Genomic DNA, 27786 nt, shown 5'->3' with positions numbered 1-27786 from the left:
TTTTCTTTTTCTTTCTTTTGCTTGTAACTAGGATCTGCCCTGTCTCAGGAAAGATGTGAGTTTGGTCCCAGATGCCTGTTTTTCCCTTGCAAATCTTGTTGTCTCAGTCTTGCCTGTGTAGAGAAGCCTCTGGCCACTTGGGCATGTCTTTGAAGGCATTTAAACAGAGGTGAACAGTGTCTTCCCGCACTGCACGCTGAAAGCTTGATTACTTCCCAAATCTGTCACTGTTTGCAGAGTGCTTGCTTCCTCCAGAGTCTAAAAACCACTTCTTACATATTTATGCCAAGCTGAGAGCCCAAGGGTTTCTTCTTGCATTCAGAATACTTTGTGATGGCTTGCAATCTATTCTTGGTTAATGAAGTGGGTTCTTAGGTAGCTAGTCATCATAGCTGTCTAAGGTTGTAGTAGATTTCATAGTGTGTGTATTGGATATTTCGATGAAATCATCTATTTAAGAAGACTTTAGCAACTCTCTGCTAAAAAGCCTAGAACACATTTAATACAGGGTACATTTAATAGAACACATTTAATTCAGAGTGCATTTAATACAGGGAAGGGAGAAAGGAAGACAATTATTACTGCATTTTACTGTTGATATGACCAGGAAACTGGAGGTTAGGTTGATTGAACAAATTCCTAAAGATATTTGACATGCCCTAGGTGGTTTGGCTCAGTGGATAGAGCTTTGGCCTGTAGACTGAAGGGTCGAGAGTTAGATTCTGGTCAAGGGCACATACCTCGGTTGCAGGCTCAACCCCAGGGCGTGTGTGGGAGGCAACCAATCGATGTGTCTCTCTCACATTGATGTTTCTCCCTGGGCAACTACCACCTTCATCCTGCCTCTCCAGCTATAAAAGAAAATAGTGTCAGATTAATTCATGCACAGGCATAGACGTACTTGTATCTTGCAGAAGAAATGTTGCCTTCTCAGAGATGTGAGAATCTAGGTGCTGCACAGCTGGAACTCCTGCTCACAAATAAAATTTGAGCAAAGTAAGTCAATCTCCAAAAAACACGTATTCTATTATTTCATTCATTTAAAGTTAAACAAGAGACAAAACTATTCTATGCTATTAGCAGTCAGAATAGGGGTTACTTTAAGAAGAAGGAAGGAAGTCATGGTCCAAAGGGCCACTTTGTGTATTCTACTTTAACTTTTTAAGTTTAGAAAAACATACGTGTATTGTATTGTTGGAAGTGGGCTCTGATTAACTTAGAGAAATAACTTTCCAGAGGTAATACCTAACTCTCAAACCTCTGCTTTACCTTGTATGTGATGCCTGTCTTTTCCAGACTAGCCTGTGACTTTTTTAACCTAAGATAAAAAAAAGACTGAAACTTTGTACCCCTTGACCAACATCTCCCCATTCCCCTTCCCCAGCCCATGTGGGCCTTAAATATATACAATTTCTAACTGTTAATGATACCTCAATAAGGTCAGGGAGGGGAAAAATGTCCTGGTAAAGAGTAGATTTGCACCACATCTCACCCATTCTTTTTCTAGATGCATTCCAAAGGAACCTGGATTAATATGCCCTCTGTGGCTGGAGGACTGATTGTAATTCCTGCCTTTCGGAGGGACTCACAGTAAAGAAGTTTAACTCAATTTGCTGATAGCATTCAGTCCTCCAGTAAATTGGCAGGAGTGGGGGCGGGGAGGGGAGACAAAGTGGGAGTCAGGGAAGTAAGTGGGGAGGGGAGTGACCCTTAGCTAAAACTTTCCTGAAACTAATCAGATGGGGAAGCTGCCAACCTACCAGAGCTTGAAGTTGGAGTTCAAGGGGCTGTGGTCCAGACAAGTGGGGGGGCTGTGCCACCTGCTGGCCAGGCAGCAAGAGGAGCATTCACCTTCCTCACCCCACGCAGGAGACCAATTCTCTCTCTCCCTTTGGAAAGGCAGTTTTGTTTAGTGGCCTTTCTTTTATTAATAACTCTATTATTTTGTGTCACAAGGAATGATTATTTAAATTTTTTCATAGAAATACTAAAAGGATGTGGTAGGAAAAGAATTATGGGATCACCACTCCATTGTTGTCTCTTTGTCATGTAAATGGAGCTGAAATATAGTAAGTAGAATTCCAGCAGACTTGCCATTTTAAATTAAAATGCTCATAATGCATCTCAATGAAACTGTCTTTTAGGTTTCTTATCTACTTCCTGAAATAACTAACTGCATCTGTAAGATTCCTTAAATGAGGACTTGGGCTTCTTTGCAACTACAGTAATTTAAATTGCATAGCACACAGCGTGTTTTTCTTTTGAATGAGTACATAATAGAGGTCACTCAGACCGTATTTCCTCTCGTTTTGACTCAGCTTCAGCCTTGGTTTTATGTCCAAAAATGTCCATGTTATTTTATAGATGGCCATATAAAAAGTGAAGGTGGAAAAACCCTCAATGTGTTTTGATTTTGTATGTGTTTTTTTTTTTTTTATTGCCTGGAATTTCCTTTAATGACAACTGGAACAGCAACAGCAAAAAACAAAAGATAGAATGAGAGTTAACTGGTATCAACGGGGTGAATGAAATGGAAAAATAAAGACTTGGAATGTTTAGTTGTTGTCACAGGGAAGCATACTGTGTAGCCACAAGATTTCCCACATTGGGTCTCTGCTATGAAAGGCATACTAACAATACCATTGCCTGTTTAATTTAGCCTTATTATCTGGTTGTCTGTTCCAGTTGTATGTGTCAGATCCAAAAAACAATGATTTAAAAAAAAAAAAAACTACCATGTCTGAATTTAAAAATTAACATAAAACTAAATAGCCTTTGAGTTTGTAACAACTGTTTATGCTCCGCATCCTGGCAGCAGTTGCTTATCTGACACTGTTCCCAGAGCTGTCTGCCAACAAGACTTGGAGAAGGGGGGGTGGGGGCGAAAAACAAAATGCGTTGGCATAACAAGGCAATAAATAATCTGAAGCTCTGATACCAAAACAGCCATGCTGAATTGCTGCCCTAGTCTCAGGGCAGGAAGAAGGCAAAATTGGCCAAGTAGGAGAAAGGGAATAATGTTATGTTTTTCCCCTTGAGCTTACAAGAAAAATGTCAGGAGGGCGGGGATTATTTATCTTTAATCCTCACCCGAGGATTTTTTTAAAATATATTTTTATTGATTTCAGAGAAGAAAAAGGGGGAGAGAGAGAGAGAGAAATATCAATGATGAGAGTCACTGATCAGTTGCCTCCTACACACCACACACTGGGGGCCAAGCCCACAACCTGGGCATGTGCCCCTGACCAGAATTGAACCGGAGACCCTTTAGTCTGCAGACCAACACTCTATCCACTAAGCCAAACCAGCTAGGGCCCGAGGATATTTTTTATTGATTTTGAGAGAGAGAGACATCTATGTGAGAGAAACAGTCACCTCCCATTCAGTCCCCAACTTAGGTATGTGCCCTGACCAGGAATGGAACCTGCAACCTTTTCGGTGCACAAGATGACTTTCAACCAACTGAACCATCCAGCCAGACTGAAATTATTTATTTTTAAAGTGCTGTTTATTTTGTCTGTTATGTGATAGGACACCAAAAATTATTCAACAGACTCTGTGGGAGGTTGTAGGGGGAATTCAAGTATCTCTTGGGTATATGGTCTTTTAAGGGGCCTTTTGATCCAAGACTCTTGCTTACAAAAGATGTCCCTAAGTGACCTTCAACTAGTGGCTCCTCATGAGAGGTGGGTTTACAATCCTCCCCCCCCCACCAAGGACTTCTGAAAACACGCTCCCCGGGGGCCTAGCTCAGAAAATGCGCATGTTCTGGGTCTGGAACTGAGCCCAAGCACCTGCATTTCTTAAAAGTTCCACAGGTGAATCTGGTTGCCCAGATTAAGTTGAGAGCCACTGCCTTCAAGGATTCCTGCAACTTTCAAAAACTTCTGCCCTAGAATGTACCCCTAAAGAAACCACTACAGACTATGGGAATGTCATAGGAAACATCCAAACCTGTAGAGAATTTCTGTGAGTTTATTTGAGCCAAACTGACAATTACCGGGAAACGAAATCTCAAGAGATTGAGAAAATGCTCAGAAGAATGGCAGTTTTGCAGCTTATTGTATACATTAGAATTGAAGTAGGAGATGTAAGGGGGGTTACATGAAATCCATTGGTGGTAGATTAGGGAGATGGAGTAAGCAAAGCAGGGAAATCTCTGGGGTTGGATTAAAAGTAAAACAGACACATACTTCTTTTATATTGGTGGGTACAGGATAGTTAATAATTAACATTTATAGCACACAGAGATGGTTGTTGGGGAAACAAGATAACACTGAGGTGTTCCATGGCCTAGTGCTCTGGTGTGGGTATGTATGCCCTGAGGGACCTGGAAAAGATTACATTTCAAAGGTATCTATATATATAAAAGGCTAATATGCTAAGTGTCTGACCGTTCGATCATTTGACCGATAGCTATGACACACACTGACCACCAGGGGGCAGACACTCAATGCACAAGCATGGATACATGGAACAGACTGATGAATCTCAGAGGGAACAGGGGAGGAGGGGAGGGTAGGAAGAGATTAACCAAAGATCTTATGTGCATACTAGAGGCCCGGTGCATGGATTCATGCACTGATGGAGTCCCTTGGCCTGGCCTGTGCCCTCTCGCAATCTGGGACCCCTCAGGGGATATCGGACTGCCGGTTTTGGCCTGATCCCCACAGCCCAGGCTGAGGGACCCCACCAGTGCATGAATCTGTGCACCGGGCCTCTAGTATTAACTTTAAAAAGATGACAGGTTCACTTAAGGTAAAGATTGACCTTTGTCAAGGATCCTACAGGCCTAGGACATGACTATATGCCATGACCGCTTTTAGTTAGGAATTTGTATGTTCAGACCATCCTGTGTGGTTGCTTTAGGTCTCTGAGTTTGTAGGGCCTGCCATGCAGACCTCGTCTGAGCTTGTCAGGTTTAGTAGGTGGGCCCTTTTTTCGTCCACAGGTACAAAATAACATATCCCAAGGAGCAGTAAGAGTAGAGAAAGCATCCAAATTAAAGCCATAGGAAGCCAGAAACTCCTTACCTTTTTTGCTGCCTGGAGTTCAACATTGTAGAAACTTAAATGTAATACCTAGCTGGGTGGCAACTTGGACGCTATCATTCAGGAATTTGGTCTGCTAAAATTCCTTATTAAAATAGTCCGAGTTACCAAAAGTCGCTAATGTTATCCCTATCTGAGAACAGGAAATTTGCATTTGACTCATGTTTCCATATCCCCTCCCCCACCACAAACATGCACGACCTGATCTTAATGTGTGAAGGTGTGTTCCAGAGGGAAACAACGGTTAGACTGCATGCCATTCCTGACGCCAGAGAAGGACTTTTCTTTTTTTTAATAATCCTATGTTGATTCTACTAAAGAAGCACAATGGTCTAGAGGACAAAGCAGAGAACTTAGAATCCCAGGTCACAGCTGTCCTCTGGCTCTGCCTCCAGCTCTCCCTGTGTGACCGTCTCCTGTACTCAGGCTTGTCCTGAAAAAACTAAGTTGAATCAGCCTCACTAGGGAATGAGAGCTTCATTCCTGCCCATTGGAAATCCCAGGACATGCGGTCAAGATGAAAAGACTGTGTCGTGAACACGGGGTGTAAAGCACTTGGCAACAGTAGCGGTCGTTTAATTATAAAGCTCCGGTGATAAGGACAGTTCCAAAGTGGGTTCACAGTAGGCCCTTGACTACTAGTATCGTGCTTTCAGAGGCTGTGGGTGATGGGAGACTAGTGCTTAGCTGACCCTCTTCATGCCCGTTTGAGGAGAGAAAACCACAGGTGACTCCATCGTAGCTAGTTCCACTTTTCTCTGAGGAGGATTCAGTGACATATTTAACTATTAAATTGGATACCTAACAGATAACATCATTTTCTAATCTATCTATATAAAAGGCTAATATGCTAAGTGTCCGACCACCGACCGGTCACTATGATGCTCACTGACCACCAGAGGGCAGACGCTCAATGAAGGAGCTGCCATGACATGCACTGGCCATTTAAAGAGAAACAGCACCGCAGACCTGGCACCCACAAAGCAACTCTCGGCTTCCCCCAAGTGGGACACAGGCCCCACCACCATCCCAGAGCAATAGCCCACCAAATCGCAGCTGACACTGCTGAGACCCCATGCTGCAAAATGTGGCCCACAGTCCAGCCCAGCCCCAAACAGTCTCTGTGGGCGCCGGGTAATGACATCACGTATCAACAACCGGCTTCCTCTCCCTAGCATCTAGTCTAGCCTCCTTGGAGTTTCTTCAGCCCAGGAACACGACTTGCTTTATAGCCAGGTGCAAACACTTTATACTTTAACCAAATGTCTGTGAAGCGTTTTCCCATGCCTGGTCTCATTTGATCCTCACAGAAGTCCTGGAGTAGGTAGATAGGAGACTTGGTGGAATCCTATTTTCTTTTCATTAGCCAGAAAATGGAGATTTAGAACATTTAGAAACTTGATCCGACTGAAAAGAAGTAAGAAATGGTGGACCTTGAAAATGACTTCAGGTTTTCTCACTGTGCAGAATATAGTCAAACACTGCTGCAGTTAAACATTTCACCCTTTGTTCTCCCTGTGTGGTCTACTTCATGTTGATATTCTCTACTGTGTTGCTGACAATTACCTGAAGAGAAGTTGGGGTGTTTCACAGGGCTGGAAAAAGTTTAGCTAAACTAGAAGGCAGGTCTAATTAAGCAAGTTGATCTATATATATAAAGCTCTCACTGGCACCAATCACACATGTGTGTTTCCATCTGTCATTGTCGATCATGAATTTGGTTGACACTTCTATTATAGAGAAAGGGCGAATAGCAATATTAAAATATTTCTTCTAATTAATTTCCTTTCAATGTGCACAAATTCATGCACTGGGCCTCTAGTTCATCCATAAAAATTTGATAGGAAGAAGAGGTAAGGTTTCCAAAACCGTTTATTACTGTCTCTTCAGCAAAAAGACTTTTAAAAAGGCAATTGAAAACTGATCACAGTTGAGCTCAGAACTTGGGCTTCTCCAGCAGCATACGGCAGTATTTATTGCGAGCAGCTGTGTGAAGGGTACTGTCCTCAGCACAGGGGACACTCCGATGGATGAGAAACAGTCTCTGTCCTCAGTGCCCCTCCAGTTTAACTAGGGAAACAGGATGGGACAGGTAAATAGTGTCACCCTGGTGAGTGGCTCAGTTGGTTGGAGTATCATCCCATATACTGAAAACGTTGTGGGTTCGATTCCTGGTCAGGGCACACACCTACGTTGCAGGTTCAATCACTGGTCAGGACAAGTATGGGAGGCAACCAATTAGTGTTTCTCTTTCACATCAATGATTCTCTCTCTCCCCTCCACCTGTCTCTAAAAATCAATAAAAACATATCCTCAGGCAAGGATTTAAGAAAAATTTTGTTTAAAGATAAATACTGTCACAGTGTAAATGACTAACAAACAGTAGAGGGTCCTAGTAGAGGTGATGGGAGTTCTGAAGAGGGAGTGGTCACAAGAGGCAGGAGGCAAACTGGACCTGCATGAGCGGCAAGCCCTAGACTGGCACGGCGGAGGAGTGGCTGTTAGAAACAGGACAATGCCCTTTCTATAATCAAAAACAAAGGCTAGAACAAGGGTGTATGCGGAGAAAGAAAGGACGTGAAGGTCCAAGATATAAGATGGTCCTGGTCCAAAGGCCAAGGGATTTTCTTATCTGCAGGCTGTGGGGAGCCACTCAGAGTTTTGCAGCAGAGGTGTAAAAGCTGAGGATCCTTCAGAAAGATCTGTTTGTCCTTCCGGCTATAATGATTTAACAGAAGGGTTAGGAGTGAGAATACTAGTCAGGTACAATCATGAAGTCCATAAAGGCAAGCAGGTCTGGACCAGGAGAGCAGCTGTGAACAGGGAAGGGCCGTGCAGAAGGTGGGGTCATTTAGAGGAATGGCAGAACATTGTGACCCATGGGCTTGAAGGGGCAAGGGAGGAGAATGGAGCGGAGCCACCCTTTGGCAGGTATTTATAGAGCTCTTGTCTCATACCAGGCACTGTACTAGGCCCTGGGGGTCGATGATGAACAAAGTGACTTCAGAAATGACTGCCAGATGGGGTGCCTTTGGTGGAATTTTTGAAAGAGTTCAAATGCTCCCTTGCACCTCATCCCCACGGGAGCAAATCATAGAAAATGTGTGAGCAGGGTATGTAGCTGGATTTCACTGACCTAGATTCACATTTTGGGAACTGAGCTACCCTCAGACACATCCACCTGACAGCAGCTCTGGTAGACATCCGATGTCTAAGCCCGTACGCCACTAATGAGGTTGGCTCCCATTTCAGTTTCCATTGGCAGCTGTCGTGGCTGATCCAAATTTGGAGTCTCTGTCTTTTACCATCCTCCGTTTATTTTTTTATTGTCTTTACTCACTCTCAGGGCACACCAGAAAAAAAAATCGCTTTCACATTTCATGCTCTTCATTTCCAGCAGCATCCTTTTGTTTCTTGGCTGAACTGAATTGGCAAAAGACCGTAAAAAAAAAAAGGGGGGGGACAGGGAGGAGAAAAGAAAAGAAAAAAGAAAAAAGCCAAGATGGTTTCTGCCTCGTGGGCTAAAATTGTGCATCACAGGATGACCTGTGTGACCCTCTGGGCCATGCCAATGCCGGTACCCATGATGCTGAAGGGATTAGGAAATGTGTCAGTTGAGCTGGAGGGAGGATGGTTGAGTTTTGGGTTACTGTTTCTCCGTGAAAGTCACATGTATTGAATGCCTTAGGTGTTGATGAGCATCCTATTGCTTGGCTGAAGGTTAATAAAGTGTGTGGTAAAACGTAGACACTAAATTAGAGGTGACATTTTAACTGTGAATAATTCTCCAGCCTCTAGGGAGAACATCCACACGACCTGATACAATGCTGGGATTTGGACCGTCCTTAGAAATAACGGCAAGTGAGAGAAACAGAAGTAAATTTGCCACCACTTTCCTGTAAAGCCCTTCCACTCGCATTGCCATGTTCTTAATAAGCACTTACTGTTTCTTCTTGTTTTCATCTTTCAAAATGTCAGATGGGTCCAGCAGCCTTTCAGAATATTTCCAAATCTATTTTGTATTTGTGGTCACTGGATACTCTGGTTAGGGCCCCGTGTTACTCATACACTGTCTACAGATGTCAAAGTCGGCTTTGGAGACAGGTTACAGCAGCCATTCCCTTTTATCTCTTTCTGAAGTGGGACCAAGTTCAAAGCTGTGACCACATAGGCAGAGGTGACTCATGATTCAGAGTGTTAAAGAACCACTTAGAAGTTAGATGAAAGGTGTTGAATCTATGCCATTTTGTGCATTTTTCTAGTCATTGATTTCTTTTCATCCACACCTTGGCAACTGATAAGAGCTCGACATAAGTTAGCTAATAGTAGTTGTAGCCTCAGTAGCAGTAATAATTCCTTTTAGGTGTGAATATTATGTTAATTTAACTTGAAAAGTCTAAGTGAGTGGTTTTCAAACTTTAGTGTACCCAAGAACGACAGGGAGCACACATTTGGAATGCACATCTCATTCCTGGGGTTCACCACGAGAAATTCTGATTCAGGAGACTGGGAAGGAGCCCAGGAACCACTGCCTGACTCTGGAGCAGGTGACCCCAGACCACACTGTGAAGAACTCTGGCTCTGTCTGGAATTCACCTAGCATCAGTTCCTACACTAGCATTTGAGGGCAGGGGAATAAAATCCTTTTCCAAAAGTAAATTGTTATATTCTTGAACAGAAAATGCCACCTAATATCATTCAGAGCAATATTATATTGAGTAAAATAACTGGCACTTCAGAGGAATAGCTCTCATGTGTAAGAAAACCATACAGGATTCTACTAGGTTACTGAAATACAGAGGCTTGTGAAGAGCTAACTTTTCTCTGAAATGCTGTGTCTTGTTAGGGAAATGCTTACAGAATAAGTTACTTACCATGTGCTCCATCTAGTGCCTTTCTCTCTGTTGACAGCATTTGTATATTAACGTGCAGTGTCTCTGCAGTGAGGGCTCTTGCCCTCATTCTCGTTAGGCACATGGGCCCCGGGACTTGAATGGAAAAGTCTGCATTCCTTCCTAGCTCTGGAGCCCTGTGGCTTGAAAACAAGCATGAAACCAATTCTTCAAGTGGGAATAGTGAAAGGAGGAAAGAGACCCAGATCTCTTTGGATAAAAAGTTTGTCTGGTCCCTTCCCTGAGCATTATTGGGGAGAATTTGAGAAGGGCCTCTTGAGAGCAACCAAATCTGGTTAAAGTTGAAGACTGGGTGACCAGTATGCGCCACAGCTCTTCTCTGCTCTTCCCTGACGGTTGAGCTCTGAGTGTGTCTTATAGGAAATCGCATCAGGAGATTTTAGGAGGATTTTAAGTTGTTGAAATGTACTGCGAAGAGATCATTCATTCATTTTAACACTCAACAAGAATGTATTGAACACAGCCCTGGCTGGTGTGACTCGGTTGGTTGGAGTGCCCTCCCATACACCAAAAGGTTGTGGGTTCGATTCCAGGTCAGGGCACATGCCTAGATTGCCGGTCAGGTCATGTACAGGAGGCAACTGTTTGATGTTTCTTTCTCACATCAATGTTCTCTCTCTCTCTCTCTCAAAATAATAATAGTAATAATAACAATTTTTATTTTTTTAAATATATTTTATTGATTTTTTTACAGAGAGGAAGGGAGAGGGAAAGAGAGTTAAGAATATCGATGAGAGAGAAACATCGATCAGCTGCCTCTTGCACATCTCCTACTGGGGATGTGCCCACAACCAAGGTACATGCCCTTGACCGGAATCAAACATGGGACCTTTCAGTCTGCAGACCAACGCTCTATCCACTGAGCCAAACCAGATAGGGCAATAATAACAATTTTTAAAAACCATATCCTCAGGTGAAGATGTTTAAAAATGTTTTTATGTATTGAGCACCTACCACATGCCATGCACTACTGCAAAGGGCCAGCGATGTGACTGTGCCTCCCTGGAAGCTTTTCCGTAATCATCTAATCACCTGTCCTTCTGGGAAGACTTGGATATGTTGACTCAATTCAAAGAGTATGACAATTGCCCAAAGGGGCAAAGGTTAAAATATGTACAGTGGTGATGTCAAAATATATATTACTCTCCGAATCAGTTGATGACAGTCACCTTCTCCAACTTCCATTCCACCCTCCCTTCTTTATGAATTGGACCTTGAGTTTTAGATGTGCACATTGCCACTTGGAATAAAGTCCACATTTCTTAGCTTCCTTAGTACTGGGGACGGCAATGAGAGTAAGGATCGCTCAATGAGATGAAAGTAGAAGCACTGGATTTGAAAGGGCGTTGTGCCAACTCCCCTTCCTGAATCTTGCTGCTTGAGAAAGAGGATGTGATGGTTGGAGCACCAGCAGCTATTTTATATCATGAGGACAAGGACTGGGTCCCAGGTATGGCAGAGCAGAAAGCTAGAAGGATCCTGGATTTCTGATGACTGTCAAGTCACTACACCAAGCATGTCAAACTCAGAGGCTAACATGGGCCAAATAAATGAGGCATGCAGCCTGTGGGCCGTGAGTTTGACATGCTTGCACTACACTATGACCTCAAAACGCCTTTCAAGTGAGAGAAAAACAAACATTTTTAAGTCGCTTTGGGAGGCAGGTAGTTTCTGTTACAGCCTAATTTAGTCCTAATTGATAAAGGCTGTCTGTCTTCACTAGCCATTAACAGGAAATCCAATTCAGGCTGACCAAAACAATGACGGAGATTTATTGATCCATGTAGGTCTGAAGTAATGCAAACTTTAGGTTTGATCTGTCTGCTCAGTGATGTCATCAAAAACCAGATCCTTTTATCTCTCTGCTCTTTCACAGATGGGCTTCATCATTAAGCTGGCTCCTGCTCAGGGGAGCACTGTGACTGCCAGCAGCTGCTGGCTACATGCTTCCTCCCCAGCATTCAGGGAGAGGGGCATCAGTCCTTCAGACCTTACTCATTCTCATTAGTCCAAACCGGTCAACTGCCCAATTCCTGAACCACTAACCCTAACCCGGGATCTTCAGTCCCCCGACTGCACTGAGGCACATGGGCATCAAGCAAACTCACAGGGCCACTGTGGCATAGTTTAAATTTTCAAAAAGGACAGATATACCTGTCAGTTAGCACACACAATTCTGCTATTAAGTTGTTTGGACCTAACTGCTTAATAAGCAAAAGTGTTAGATTTGAGGGGTTTGTGGGAGTATATTTTGTTTATTTGTTTGGTTTGGGGGTTTTCTGGTGGTTTGTTTTTGTTTTTTGTTGTTGTTTTAACCTAGAAGCACCGTAACTATATAACTGAGACACCACAGGTACTGTGATTCAGTCCTGGAGCCAGGGGTAGAATCAGCTCCTCCCCAATTATGTGGGAGGTGTGAGTATATACAAATGGAACTTGGGGTAGTTACGGAGAAAGCAGGGAATTGATGTGTAGGATGTAGCCACAATGTTCACTAGACCCTTGGAAGAGCTAAATCCTCAATTTCTCTGAGGGGAGAATTGTCTTTGTTTAGGAAATGATAAGTCCTTTGGGGTAAAGGTGGGACCTTCGTAGGCTTGGGATCAGCTGAAGACAATACAGCAAAAGAGAAAGCAAAACTGTCCTTCGTTAGCAACAATAGGAATGTGGAGATAGGGAAGCGGAGAGGAAAGGGAGGGGGGAGAGGTCTGAACCGGAAGCAGAGTGGTCAAGCCTTTGAATACACCAGCGCTTAGTATTCTGCGTGTTTATGTAACTGCAATCCTCCAACTTGCCAAGCCTGAGAAAAGTCTGTAACCCTACGTGGATAGGGTTTTTTTGAGGCAATCCAGGAATGACTGAGGTCCCTGTGTATGCTGACCTGGTTTAAAAGGGATACTCCATGAAAAATACTTGTCTCCAAATAGATCTAATTCAGTAGAAGCTGGGCCAGAGAAAACATAAGAGTATAATCTGCCTCCTTTCTTCATCCCACCTTCTACCCCCTAAATTGGTAGAAATTATTAAGAGGTCACAGAAGAGTGGTTCTCAATCCTGTCTACATATTCCAGTCCCCTGGGGGAGTGTTTAAAAAGAAAAACCAGCCCTTGGGGTCCAGTGGCTCAGTGGTTGAGCATAGACCTATGAACCAGGAGGTCACGGTTCAATTCCCAGTCAGGGCATATGCCCAGGTTGCGGGCCTGATCCCCAGTGTGGTGCATGTGGGAGGCAGCCAGTCAATGATTCTCTCTCATCATTGATGTTTCTATCTCTCTCTCCCTCTCCCTTCCTCTCTGAAATCAATAAAAATATATTTAAAATAAAAATAAAGAGCAATGTTTTGCCTCACTCTGGACCCAGTAAATGAAAAATCTTTATGGTTGAGCTCAGCAATCCGCATTTTTTTAAAGCTCCCCAGATCATTCTAATTTGTAGCCAAGGTTGAGAGCCACTGGCCTAGGACATTCCATCAATCAAGGAATAGAGGTGCAAGACAATCTTATTTGACCTTCAGGAGAAGAGAGACCCCTTAACTTGGGAGTGAAGGAGGGGGCTATGGAAGAGCTGACATTGTCCCTCTGGGTCCCACTTAAATCCCCTCCACCAAACCAAGACCAGTGGGAAAGGCCTGGACTGAGTCATGAGACCTCAGATCATCCTCATTACAATTCACTGCCTTTTTGTGATTTTAGGTAAATCATTTAACTTTTCATCTCTGAGCTTCTGTAAAAGATAAGTGGGCTTGATAATACCCAAATTCCTGCCTAGTTCTCAAATGTAGAATTCTTAGTTTTCTACAAAATGACATAACTTTCCTGGTGCTCAGATTATGTTATCAACGGTCACTGTATGACACTATCAAAGGCCATATCCAGACAGAAGCCAAGATTTCTCTTCCCCATGTCAGAATGTAAAACTTGAAATGCAGGGAGCCCCAGTAACTCCCCACACAAGAGTAGGCAAGGTGGGCATGCTGCTTTCTTCATGAGCCAGGGTTTAGTTGTAGTCATTTGCAGGTGATTTTGGTTTCTTGTAAAAGATATGTGGGGACAACAGCTGTTATCTTAAACTCTAATCCATTTCTTTTCAGGGATCTTAATAAATCAGAGGAAGAATAGAAGAGTAAACAGTATATTTATTTGGAAGTTTGATTTCTTTCTCTTTCTTTTTCTATATTTCTTCTTATTTCCCATAAGTATCTATCTTCTCCTAACATATGAATTCATTCTGTGGCTTTCTCCTAAAGACAGTGCTTCTCAACCAGGGGCAACTTTGCCCACCGGGGGCATTTGGCAACGGCTGGAAACTTCTTAAAAATATTTTTTAAATATTTTTTTATTGATTTCACAGTGGAAGGGAGAGGGAGAGAGAGACAGAAACATCAATGATGAAAGAGAAACATTGCCTCCTTCATGCCCCCCAACTGTGGATCGAGCCCGCAACCTAGGCATGTGCCTTTGACTGGAATCAAACCAGGACCCTTCAGTGTGCAGGCTGACTATCCACTGAGCCAAACCAGCTGGGGCTGGAAATATTTTTGTCACAATGTGAGGGGATGGGGGAATGGATGCTACTGGATAAAGACCAGGGATGCTGCTAAATATCCTACAATGCACAGGACAGTCCCCAAAACAAAGGCTTATCCGGTCCAAAATGTCAGTAGTGCTGTGGATAAGAAACCACATCCTAAAATATGAAGGAGATCTGTCAACCTGTTTCACAGAAGTTTCCATTTCTGAGCATATCAGAGCAAGGTGCTTCCCCCTGACGCATTTAGGGACAGCAGTGACTGACAAGTAGCCCATGCCAGCAAGAGTGTTTTTCAATAGCAGGGAATGGAATAGCTACATACAGTCCCAATAGTCATTGGATCTTTGTGTAACATGTTATTTTCAGGCAATGGAACTACTTTGTATACATGGGCAAAAATTTCATAGATGTGAAATAATCACAGAAATTGAGTAACAAAGCCACATGTAACTGCTGGCTTTCGTTTGGCCATTTCTCATCTCTCACCTTGGAGCCTGCCCCTCTGCTGCTCAAGGAACAATAATGCATTGTCAACCCACTGTCTTTTTCCATTCCCAAAGACTTTGCTCCTCTTTCATCTACTAAAGAACGTAATAGCTAGCTTTGCGGAAACCAGCCCATAGGGTCCAGTAGCAAATGGCTTCAGGGCCAGATCTTCTCTGTCTAAAATGTATTTAAATGCAAACTTTTAAAAATATATGTATGCTAAATAAGTTGTATGTATAGGAAAAATTAGCTAAGAGGCTGCCAGTTCGTGGGCTCAGAGTCTAGTCTTTCAAGGGATATTAGCAATGTGGTAGTTTGGCATGACAAGAAAAGGTGGGCATTTGTAAGTTGATGTATCCACACATCAAATTCTGGATTTACTGCCTTAACATGTGGCCTTGAACAAATTACTGAGTTTCTCTGAACCTGGGTTTTCTCATCTGTAAAAATGGATTGTTTTGCAAAGTGAATGAAGAATAGGTGAACCATAAATAAATGGATAATAGTTCAACAAATGCTCCAGCTGTTTCTTGTGATAGAATGCCCCTGGGGAACCTGAGAGATCGCCAAACCCCCAATACCCAGAGTTTAATTTTGGATGATGAGGTTGAGGGTGCAGTTATCTGGGGAAGCATAACCAGGGCATGACTTCAGTAGCCAAGGAGGCAGCTGTCTACTGCACTGACATACAGGGGCTGGCAAAAGTAGGTTTACAATTGTTAAAGACATGCAGCTTATGATTATTACATTGCTTTTTTAACTAAAAAGAATGTCACTCACATACGTAAACCTACTTTTGCTCACCCCTGTACAAAAGATGAGAAGGAAACTGTGGGAGACTTGCTTCTGCCACAGAGCTAGGCTTAGAGAATTCATGGGCAGGGGTTTGAAGGGAGGGTAGGATCCCAGACTTTGCATTTGGAAGGGGTGCTTTGGTCTGAATTTCTTTCCTTTCTACCCCTGAAATTAGAAACTTAGGACTGTGACCCACCCAGAGAGCCTCCCTTGTTCCTCCTGCCCATGCCCTGTGCCCAGCCCCCAGAGAGCTCAGAGTGGGCCCCTAACAGTGTGGGAGGCTCTCCCAGCCTTCTATAGAAACCTTTGTTTTTGAGGATCCCTTCCGGAAATGGTTCATGTGATTTCTGGCTGTAGTGTGAATAACAGAAATCTTTCCTCCACATATTTAGTGGACCGTGTGCTGAGCATAAGTGGCCATTCAAAATATGAGAGAGAATTTGTAGAGGAGATGGTAGCTAGCTTTGAAGGGAATATCTGCCGTTGAAAGTATACTCGGATTTAACAAAAAAGAACCAAGTAACCTCATTCTTAGAATCTATACAGCCCATCAATTCAGACAGGATGTTAAAAAGCAACCTCTCTCAAATTCTGCTCATTTTGACCTGATTTGCAGAAGGACTAAGAAAAATGAAAACATGATACTGATTCTAAAATGTTATCCGTAGCTATTTTGACTCGGCTTTAAAAGGACTGCCCGGGCTTGATGCCTACTCTGTTGTCATGCTCTCAGGAGGTGCTTGATGGATGGATATGAATGCATGAATGATTTTAGATATCCAGTAACAATGAAAAGTGTGCTTGAGCATCATATATTGTATATCTCAATAGGACCTATAATCAATTGCTTTCAATATGGGCTCAGTTTTGATATGTTGACATGGGTACATATGTATATTTCATAGAAAGATTTGTCATGAGTAAGCCACAATGTGCTCTGAACTTCCTAAATATCTCTAAATACATGCTATACATTGTCCTGGGAAACAACATAGCCCAAGAATTTGTTTTTAAATAATTGAGGTAATACAAAAAAGCCATGAGTAACAAATAAGTGGGCGAACGAAGCAGCCTTCCAGTCCGTTGGATGAGAAAATTCCCAGAAATGTTGGGAACTGCCGGAAATGCCTGGCTGTTAATGCATCCAGCCATGTAAATCCTCTTGGGCTGAAAGCCAGGCATTTCCCACTCTGCTCTGTGACAGCTCCACTCTGGGGAGCAAGGCTGGTTCCTCCAGACCAGCAGCTGTGTAACAGACCATGGCGTGGCCAAGATGATCCTCAGAGCCACTTCCTCTCCATTGCGTGCCTGCTTTGTTAAGGAGGTGCCTCTGATAGAAGTGAGGTTGGCTTTCTCTTTCCTGCCAGCATACCCTTCACATGCTTTTCCTGCCTTAAACTGTAGGTTATCATCTCCTGAAGGCAGAGCCTGTGACTACATTACCTTTGCATCGTTTTCCCTTTCCCACCTCCCACCGCCAAGGTGGCTACCCCAAAGGAGAGCCTCCATAAAGGATGTGGAATTGAACCGAACACCAATTATATGCAACCCCCATAATATTTACTATGTTTTACACAATGTGGAGCGATTCCTTTGGGAACCGGCAGAAGTCAGAAAAGGCATTTAAAGCAGCATCTTGACTTCTCAGATCCTCCCCTAAAGCCCTATAGAACTGCTGTGTACTATCCAAAGTTGGGGACCCCTGAGGAATTTGTGGCGCTGTGAAAGGGTTTGGGCTTTCTCCTTTCGGTTCTGAGGGCAGAGTATGAAGCTCAATGTACCGTCCCTGTAGTTAAAAGAACACTTTACAGCCCAGCTGGCATGGTTCAGTGGTTGAGCATCGACCTATGAACCAGGAGGTCATGGTTAGATTCCCGGTCAGGGCACATGCCCGGGTTGCAGGCTTGATCCTCCGTGGGAGGCATGCAGGAGGCAGCCGATCAATGATTCTCTCTCATCATTGATGCTTCTCTCTCTCTATCCCTCTCCCTTCCTCCCTGAAATCAATAAAAATACATGTTTTTTAAAAAGAATACATAGAACCCTGGAGCAACACACCTCCTTCATCCTTTTATTAGGAAAAAAAATGTTGGAACATGAAACTAAACAGCCCAGCAGCCCCTTCTCAGGGTGTTTGAAATGATGCTCATCTTTTGACAAGGCTTCTGTGCATCCCCAAAGTGGAAACAAAGCCTGTCCCTCCACCTCGCCCTGCCTCCTCTTTGGGAGCCTGCGCTCTTTGAGGTGATGCCCTGCCAGGCAGGCCATGTGAGTGCATTCTCCCAGGGCCCATTTTAACACAACAGGGAAAGGTGTTAGAGAGACATACATCTCCTGAATCTCTTTCTGTGCGTTTGTTCCGCTCCTAATGGCAACCACCCTGCGTGTACATGTACACGTATCTCCTAAACCCAGCTATAACTAAATGGCAAGCTGTCTTATTCAGACAATAGCAACATATAAACGAAAGGAAAATAATCACTCTGACAGGAAAAGAGAAACCTGTTCTTTGTCCCAAAAGACAGAATTTCTCTGTGTTTAAAATAAACACCTTTAAATGATGATGGAAGGAGGCTTGATTGGGGGGGGGGGGTGAATACACAGTACAATATATAGATGTTGTATTATAGAATTGTACATCTGAAACCTACATAATTTTATTAACCAGTGTCACCCCAACAAATTCAATTTTAAAAGTTTTTAAAATAAATACCTTTAGCTTTTTCATGAAAAAAAGCATTTTTTTTTTGTTTATTCTCTGTAGTTACCACTTCCTAAATCCTTTTCATTTAGAAAGACTATGCCTGACATAGCTTTTAGCATTTTTTTTTCTTTCCACACTTAAGCAGAACCACTCACTGTTCCAAATGGGGCCTGTTCTATTATTAAAAGTCATTTCTTCTGGCACATTTTCTAACTTGTCTTAAAATGATAACCCTGGGGCCTTGGTAAATTAATTGAAAAACTTCTCCTAAGGTAGCTTTGGCGGTTTGTTAAGACATTTATTTTAAGAGTAACTCTCGGTAGAATTTATCAGTGAATTACTTTATGTATTCCCAGAATTAAATTATTTCCCCACTAAGGATATTATAGTTCTTCACAGTAATGAAAAAAATTAAACTATCCTGAAATAATACTAAGTTGAACTAAATGTAGTGTGTGTGTGTGTGTGTGTGTGTGTGTGTGTGTGTGTGTTACTCGCCATTTAGTCTATTCCGACTCCTGCCAACCCCAAGATGATGCGTGATGTCCACAGCACTCTGTCCTCAGCTCCTGCAGACTCCTGCCTATGGAGTCAATCCATCTCGTATTTGTTCTTTCTCTTTTCCTGTTGCCTTCCGTTTTCCCCAGCATTGCCTTTTCCAAGGAACCCTGCCTTCCCACGATGTGCCTGAAGTAAGACAGCTTCAATTTTGTCATCTTTGCCTCTAGGGATGTTTCAGGCTTAATTTGCTCTAGGACTCACTTGTTCAACTTTCTGGTGGTCCAGGGTATCTGCAGAGCTCTCGTTCAACATATTTCGAATGATCACTGGCCCTTAAGCCAGTAATGTTAGGAATGCTTCTACTAGAAGCTGTAAGTTATAACTATAAGGCCCAGAAAAGAGAGAAATACTGAAGAGTGAGGAAAAGCAGTGATTAGAATATCAAATAAATGCCTTTAACTGAAGAACAGTGCAAACACAGAGGAACTGGGGTGGGGGTAGGATTGTTCACTCCAGGAGGAGAGGGTGGGGAGTGGGAGGGAGTGTGGAGAGAGCTGGAGCCCAAGTAAATAAGGCACAGGGAAGGGAAGCACAGAGTCTCCGTTATGTTAACAAAACCAGGCACTTTCAGAGGTGGGCACAACCTCGGAATTTTCATCTGTTCCCTCGCTGATAAACAAGAAGTCAGCACCGATAACAATCCTTGGTAACACTTCCTCTGGAATGTACAACATTCCATGTTTCTGCTTCATAGTCACCACTGGACATGCATGAGTCACACTGAGAGGCGGGAAATGTGCCCAGGCTGCTTATGGGACCATGGAAGGTATAGTCAGCCTGTGGGGTATGTGGTCTTGCCATGCTGCTTTCTCTTTCAGCTTACCTTGTACATCAGTGATTTCTTTATCTATGAGAAAAGATGTGGAACGAATCGTCTGTGGACCGTGAATTGACCTGGCAGCTAGCCTGAATGTGATAGACCAGAATATGCTACCCACGACTCTCCCAATTGCTTAGAAAATTAAGTCAATGGAAAGATGAGATTTTCTGGGTTTTGTTTTTGTTTGTGTCTAGGCTCGACCAGGTAATGGCTATACATACCATGTTTTAAGGATTTCTGTGAGGCCCTTGGATCACTGGGGTTCAACTTAGTAGACCTCTAGCCCATGGATTGTCTCCTTACTGGTCTGGAAGAAATCCTGAACTCCTGGGGTGAATTAGGTCCAATCCCTATGAACAATGACAGGCTGGTTCTGACTGCAAACATGAGCAAATGTGGCCCACCTTCCACAGGACACAATGAGCAGGAATTCAGTCATCGTGCAGTCCTCGCCCCTGTACCAGGAAAGAAGCATGCTGGTCAGACGGACTGAGATTAATTACTGAAAAGTCACACAAATCCTAGCTTCTCCTCTACAGTTAGAAACAGCCCCATTTATATTATGAGGAAACCAATCTGCTGTTTGAGTTCCTGTACCATTTTACTCAAGCAGGGGTTAAAACCGACAGAGGCACATGTATGCAGTTTGCTACACACAGTTTTTTCTTTCTTTCCTTCCTTTGCTTTAATGCTTTTAGCTGCTGTGCTCTCTAGTTCACCCCACGTCCGCCATCCCTTATTGTCTTACATCCAAAGTCATTTGGGTTGGGAGCACACATTATAGCCCTTCATGAAGAGAGAAGACAAACATGGGCTCATTGATTTTAGCCTGGTTTACTTTAAGTAATGAATTGTATTTGTATCTCTGGACATAGACCACATCTTGTTTTTCTGAGCGAATGCAATTGTTCACATAAGAATTGATCACTTAGTCCATCCCAGTGTGCTCCCGAGGCTCCCTATATCCTTAGAAATGAATGAAGAAATGAATCAATTAGTTACAAATTTCAATCATCTGCTATGTGCTAGGTGACCTGCAGGGAACAAAGAAGAAAGAGTTCTCACATTTATTACACACTTAATATGTGCTAGGAACTTGTGCTGAGCACTTCAAGTGCATGATCTGTTTTGTTTTGTTCTATTTTAAAAAAAATAAACTTAGCCCTAACCAGTTTGGCTCAGTAGATAGAGCATTGGCCCATGGACTAAAAGGTCCTGGGTTCAGTTCTGATCAAGGGCATATACCTCATTGCCAGCTCCATACCCGGCCCTGGTCAGGGTGTGTGCAGGAGGCAACCAATCAATGTGTCTCTCACATTGATGTTTCTCTCTCTCTCTCTCTCTCTCTCTGTCTCTCCCCCTCCCTTCCACTCTCTCTAAAAATCAATGGAAAAATGCCAGGCTGACTGGCAGACCCTGAGCCACGGATGAATAGATTACTCTGACACACGTTTCTGTGAAAGAGAGGCTAAGGGGCTGTTTTGCTTTAGAAGCAAATAGCCTCAATTGCGTGCTTCCTTAGGCTTTTATTGCTAACAGCTTGAACTAAAATTACCTATTAGATACAATCAGCACGATAAGTATCCTTGAGAAAGCACCTGCATCTGTAGTGTCTTTCAAACAAGGACATTTTGAAGTCTAAACATAAAGATTCTAGTAAAACACCCAGGGGGTCAGACTTGTTTGGAAAAGTCAACGCAGGGTCTGCAGCCTTTGGCAAGGACCCCTATAGGCCTCTGACCTTTCAGAGAATCCTCCTTATAGACTTTTCAACTAAGTCCCATGCTTCCCCACGGAAAAATACCCTCGGGTGAGGATTAACAAAAAATAAATTAAAATTAAAAAAATAATTTTCAGTGTTGCCCTATGGAGAATAGATATGACACTGTCATCCCATTTTAAAACTGAGGGACTTGAGGCTGGGAGAGGGATTTGCTCAAGGTCACAGAGTTAATGTGAGGCAGAGCAAAGTTTCAGACCCAGACCTTTCTGACTCCAAAGTCCATGCTTTGCTCACTGTAATATGCCTAAACCTGCATTCAAGGAGCTAGTGCATTTGAAAAGAAAGAGAAACTTTGTAAAAACTCGCGTATCAAAATTTGTCCAAATTTTGAAAAGCCTGGACGTTTTCTAACAATTCTCTCTAGGGAATCCAGACAGAAGAGATGCTAAACCTGCAAGACCATTGGATTGCCTATTAAATAATGCAGGCCTTAGAAAGAAGGACGCTAAAGAAATCAAGATAGGAATGTGATGGGTATAGTGTTATGTGGTTTTAAGAATAAAGATAGGCCTCCAAAACAAGCTATTTTAAGATTGAAGTCAAAGCTTGCCAGAATAGTAGATAGGATTGCAGACTGGAAACTTGAACTCTTTGTCTGGTCATCTTACCTAATAATAGACAAACATGTAAATTGACCGTACCTCGGCTATCACCCACAGCCAATCAGAGTGAGTATGCAAATTAAAGGCCAAAGATGGTGGCTGGGGCGGGGGCTGCTCCAGGCGTGGAGTGGCCACGCAGGGCAGGATGCCTGCTATCAGAGGGAGGGCTGGGGGGCGAAGGGATCTACAGGAGCAGAGTGCCACAGAGAAGACAAGACTGCAGACTCTGGAGTCTGCAGCAAAGACAAAGATGATAGACTCTGGCCCGAGTCTTTAGCGAAGACGAAGACGGCAGTCTACAGTGAGAGTCTGCAGCAAAGACTAAGACGGCAGACTCCAGCCAGAGTCTGCAGCGAAGACAAATATGGCAGACACCAGCCTGAGTCTGCAGCAAAGACAAAGAAGGCAGACTCCTGCCAGAGCGAAGGCCTGGGTCCCAGGTGCTGGAAGCCAAGGGAAGGAAGGCCTATTGCACGAATCTCTTCGTGCAACGGGCCTCTAGTGCTGTCATAAAATACTAGTGGCTTATTAAGGGCTTGTTACCATGCTTTATTATGTATATTATCTCCATTTAACTTTCACAGTAAGTATAAAAGACTGTTATTATTCCCAATTTTATAGGTGAGGAAGCCAAGAAGTCAAAAAAGAAGCTTATATTTACATAGCTCATAAAGGTTAGAGCTGAGACTCAAACCCAGGTCTTACTCCAGAGTTGATGGCCTTAATGTGCCCCACCCACATACTAATAAATGGAAACTACTGTGTTTTGAAAGCATCCAAAAAGGAAGTCTGCATTAAATAGCAATTTATAATAGAAAAGAGCTATTGGGTCTGGATATTTTTTCTCTTATATCAGCCTCTTCATATTCTTTTTTAGCATATCCATTCTTTTTAAAAATCTTTGTTATTTTCCCCCATCGACCCCCTCCAATCCCACCCCACTCCACCCTAGGCCCTCACCATCCCTTTGTCTGTATCCATGGGTTATGCATATAAGTTACAAAGTCTTTGGTTGATTACCTCCCACCCGCTCAATCCCCCCACACACACCTTCCCTCTGAGATTCTGCACTGTTCCATGCTCCATACCATATCCATTATAGAAAGAGGGCTAAGTTGAGTATGCTGTTATAGGAATGTTAACTTCTTAATTGCCCCCATATTCTAATAGATCTAAAGGTTCTCAACTGGGGCTCTAGTGAAGAAACCACCCTACAGCTGATCTACTCTGTGGACCTATCCTTTCAGAGAACAATTTAAATTAAAAAGTGCAAGAGAGATGTTTAGTCAAGTCCTGTTGCTACACCAGACTACCATGTCATAATAGGATTGCATACACAAAAAGAAGTCATGGTACCATAAAAGAATAAATAATAAGTACTACACGAATGCAGAAAAGTAGATGTTAATGGTAGTTAGTAGGAGAGAGAGAGATCTGCTGCAGCTCTGGGGGTCAGGAAAGAGAGCACAGAGATTAATAAAGAAGGTTTTGAGTTGTACAGATCTGGGCTTGAATTCACCTTTAAGGCCTTGAGCAAGTAATTTGACCTTTATAAATCCAGCTTCTTCATCTATAACATAGGAACTTTGAGATCAGATAATAAATGTAAAATATTTATCATGGTGCTCTGCTTGCTCTTAGTATAATGTGATTATCTGTCAGACTCCTCCATTAAATTGTGACCTCTTCAAACACTGGATCTATGTCCTGCTCATCGTTGTGTCTCTCAGCCTTTGATATTGTGCATAAGTTCATCCCATTTCTAACGTTTCCTTCTCTGTGATGGATAGTCCATGATCAGATTACTCCTGGCCTCTCTGGACCCTTGACATATTTCACTAGGAGATGTGAATGGTTTGCCTGATGGGTGGGTCAGGAAGGGCTTACTACACGCCACTCTTCACATTCTCTTGGGAGCATGCAGTCTCTTCCACACTTCCATACCATTCATAAATCCTACCTTCCAATGCCACGTGACCAAGTGGGCAAGTCAGCCTAATTCTAGGGTCTAGTCATATGAAACACATTTTCACACAAATATTGAAAGGTAAAGGGACACCTATCTGGAAAGGAATATTAGAACCAGATTGTGGAAAAGATCTTATTAATATCTTCATTATAAGACAATTAGGCAGATTCCTTAAAACATATGGGTATTGATCAAGAATGGAAAGATTCTACATGACTAAGCCAAAGTAATATTTGCTTTGTTTTTGATGTTTGGACATTTTTGTTGTGTGTGTGGTTTGGGAAGTGGGGGGTGGGTGGTTTTGTTGTGATTGTGTTGAGGAGGTAAGATTAGGTATCAATATTTTACATTTTATGCAGACTTCATCGTGTGTTATTTTTAAAGTTTATTTTATACGAAGGCACAAAGAAACCCGTTGTTTGATGAACAGACTTGCTAAAGCAGTTTTTCCCCAGGGGTGGTCCAGGGGTCTGCCTCAGAATTACCTTGAGGGCTTTCAGGATGCAAATTTCTATGCTTCACCTCACATCTGTCAAACCAGAATCAGGTATTGGGGGTTGAAGCCTAGGAATATGAGTTTCACATTCTCCCCAGGTGATGTTTATGATAATTGTATTAAGGGCATACCTGCTAACAGACAGTGTAGCCAATTTAAGTGTTCATAGGAGAATATATATTGTGTATGTGTGGTTATTGCTAAACCGAGTTATTGGCCATTCTGAATACTGTTAGTCTTTTTTTCCTACAGACCAGGTCAGCCCTGCTCATTCAGTCAAGGATATCATCACAACCCCAGCTGGGGCTCTGGCCAGCCAGCTTGGTTGGTTAGAGCATCATCCCATACACCAAAAGGTGTGGGTTTGATTCCTGGTCGGGGCACATGCCTAGGTTGTAGGTTCCATTCCCCAGTGGGGGCATGTACCGGAGGCAGCTGATTGATGTTTCTCTCTCACATAGGTGATTCTCTCTCTCTCTCTCTCTCTCTCTCTCTCTCTCTCTCTCTCTCTCTCTCTCTCTCTCTCCCCTCTCTGATCAATAAAAACATATCCTCAGATGAGGATTTAAAAAAAAACAACAGCTGAGCCTTTTATATATGTGGCTATTTTGTGTCTTACTGATTATGAACAAAAACTAGAAAAATTATAGACAGTTTTAAAACCTTTTAAAAATTAGAGACCACGCACTTTTAAAAGAACAACCACAAGAAGAACCCTTGAGATTCTTCCGAAGAGTCACAGCTCCGGCAGGTTTTCCTCTCAGGCTGTAAATGACTAGGGGTCACAGACAGGAACCTCAACAAAGCACTGTTCTGAGGCATCGTTGCAAGCTTATATCCACGACACTGCCTGCCTTCTGTTTTGGAAAGTGTGGGGAGACACACTGCTTTAGCCTGCTGTATTCCTCTTTACAGATCATGCAACAGATGAGTGACCACCGCTACGACAAACTCACTGTGCCTGATGACGTGGCTGCAAACTGTATATATCTAAACATCCCCAGCAAAGGCCACGTCTTGCTGCACCGAACCCCAGAAGAGTATCCAGAAAGTGCAAAGGTAAAAAAGCATCCTTCCTGGCCATTGCAGCTGGCTAGGCTTCCCTGACAATCTGCCTGTCGGGATATTTTCATGACGGAGTGACAAATAGCAGGGGCTTCCTTTTCCTCCATACATATCGAATTACTAGAAAAGCAGAAAAGATAATATAAGGCAGGACACAGGGAAAGTGTCTTTAACTCACTCTCCTCATTCATGTTATTGGTCACTGGCACATGCACAGCGATTGCTATGGCCATGCCTGGTATTCAAAGCTTTTCAAGTAAGTACTTGTGCTCCAGCTCTGATTGAATGCCCCTCCCCACGCTCAGATACTCATTAAGCAAAGAGACCTACAGCTAGATGGTCAGCTGGGTCACTGTTTTCTGACAAGTCAGAGCTGACCCTCATCAGAGGGTCATTTTTTCCTCAAGGCAGAGGCAAACAAAAGACCCAAGGAGGTGGCTAAAGAGTCTCTGTGTTTGTGTTCCAACATGAGAATTGTACCTAGATATGGAATTTTTTCCTGGTCTAATGAAATCTCCCTTGTCTTTAGGGCACTCTCAGTCTCATCTGTATACTTAAGTAATTTCAATCTAATCCTACCAAGCAGATAAAGCAGTTCCCATACATAGAACTTTCAAGTGTCCCTACCTCGTAGGCATTCAGCATCTTCATCTCAGCCCAGCTATTTATCCTAAGCATTACAGAGGAATTTTAAGTAACCATTGATCTTACTTTTTTTTACATATTAGGCTTTTAAAATTTTAGAAAATATTTAATATCACCTTTTAAATATGCAATACTGCTTAATTTCTTGGCTTATCCTCATAACCCATCTCCCTCTTAACGAAAGAGAAGGGCAGGGGATCCATAGACAATATTTCTCTATTTCCATGGCTGACAGTGTGAACCTGAGAAAAATGCAGGACTTCTGACCCCAGACTGGGCTCAGCCAGCTCTGGGTGAATGGTGGGTCTCATACTCGAACTTTAGCGGCAGGGTTGTTAAAAAGACAGGTTCCTTGACCCCCACCCTAGAACCTTCGATATCAACAAACGCTCGTATCCCAGATTCACTTGGAGTTTCCCAGCTCTGGATCCTTTATGCCTTTCAGCCACACTGATCACCTGACAACTAGATGACCATTAACTACTTCTGAATTTAGCCTTTGTCATCACTGAGAAAGATAACATCCTTGTGTACTGAGGGCTTCCCTGTGCCAGGCACTGTGCCGAGCATGCTACATGCACTGCCTTGTAGCCCTGTGAAGGCGCTGTTCTTACCCCAATCTGAAAAGAAGTAATCCCAGGCTCAGAGGAATGTCACCTGGCTTAAGTCACACTTTAGGTAGTAAATTGACAGAACTGGGTTTAGAATCCAACTCTGTCCGGCTCCCACCCTCTTAGCCACTGTCTGAATTTTAAGGAACAAAGTGCATCCTGAAGACGTATGATTGATTGTTGTCAGGCAGTGTGTTTTCATTTGATTTTGTGTTGTTATTGTTGTTGTTGTTTTTAATGTGCTTTATTTGATCATCAGAGAAAAATGTATGGACTGTTAATTTGAAGTTTTGACACATGCTTTCTATGAGTGTCAAAAGATGCTGTAAAATTCACACCTGTAATTTAAAAGCAGTTTGACCTGAAATGCTTCACATAAATGATATTTTCTCCAGTTTTTCCCAGTGGTATTGGTGAGGAAAGAAACATTAAAGTAAGGTTATAAGGGTTTTAAAGTGTGGAGAGAGAGAGTAATACTCAGACTGAAAACATGGCCACTGCCTTTCACATATCATTGAATCTAGCAATGACAATATCTCTAGTACCAACCACATTCTGACACATCTCTGGGTTTGAGGTTAACCAAAGCTCCTAGTGGTTAACCAAAGCTCCCAGCTCTCTGGGTATGGCTGTGGGCACCCATGTGGTCTGCACATCTTGGGTTAGATGGGTGAAAAGCCTACATTCACAACCAAATTAATTTTCTGCACCAGGTGTGGAGCAGGTGACAAGACAGAAGCAGAAACATAATCCTT

The 27786-nt window shown here is 42.9% G+C and overlaps 1 protein-coding gene across 6 annotated transcripts in view; it reads left to right on the top strand.

Annotated features, from left to right (window-relative positions):
- The window catches only part of DDAH1 (dimethylarginine dimethylaminohydrolase 1), a 183171-nt gene that overhangs the window by 123005 nt on the left and 32380 nt on the right, over positions 1-27786 (top strand). For all 6 annotated transcript variants that reach the window (XR_013959987.1, XR_013959988.1, XM_080657291.1 and 3 more), the window contains exon 5: positions 25626-25769. Coding sequence is in view for 4 of the 6 variants with exons in the window: in XM_080657291.1 (XP_080513417.1) it covers positions 25626-25769 (144 nt within the window). In the remaining 2 variants the exon portion in view is untranslated. The remainder of the gene's footprint in view (positions 1-25625; positions 25770-27786) is intronic.

Source organism: Plecotus auritus (assembly GCF_963455305.1).
Source record: "Plecotus auritus genome assembly, chromosome: 2".
Taxonomy (NCBI): Eukaryota; Metazoa; Chordata; class Mammalia; order Chiroptera; family Vespertilionidae; genus Plecotus; species Plecotus auritus.
This window is presented reverse-complemented; position numbering and strand designations above follow the sequence as displayed.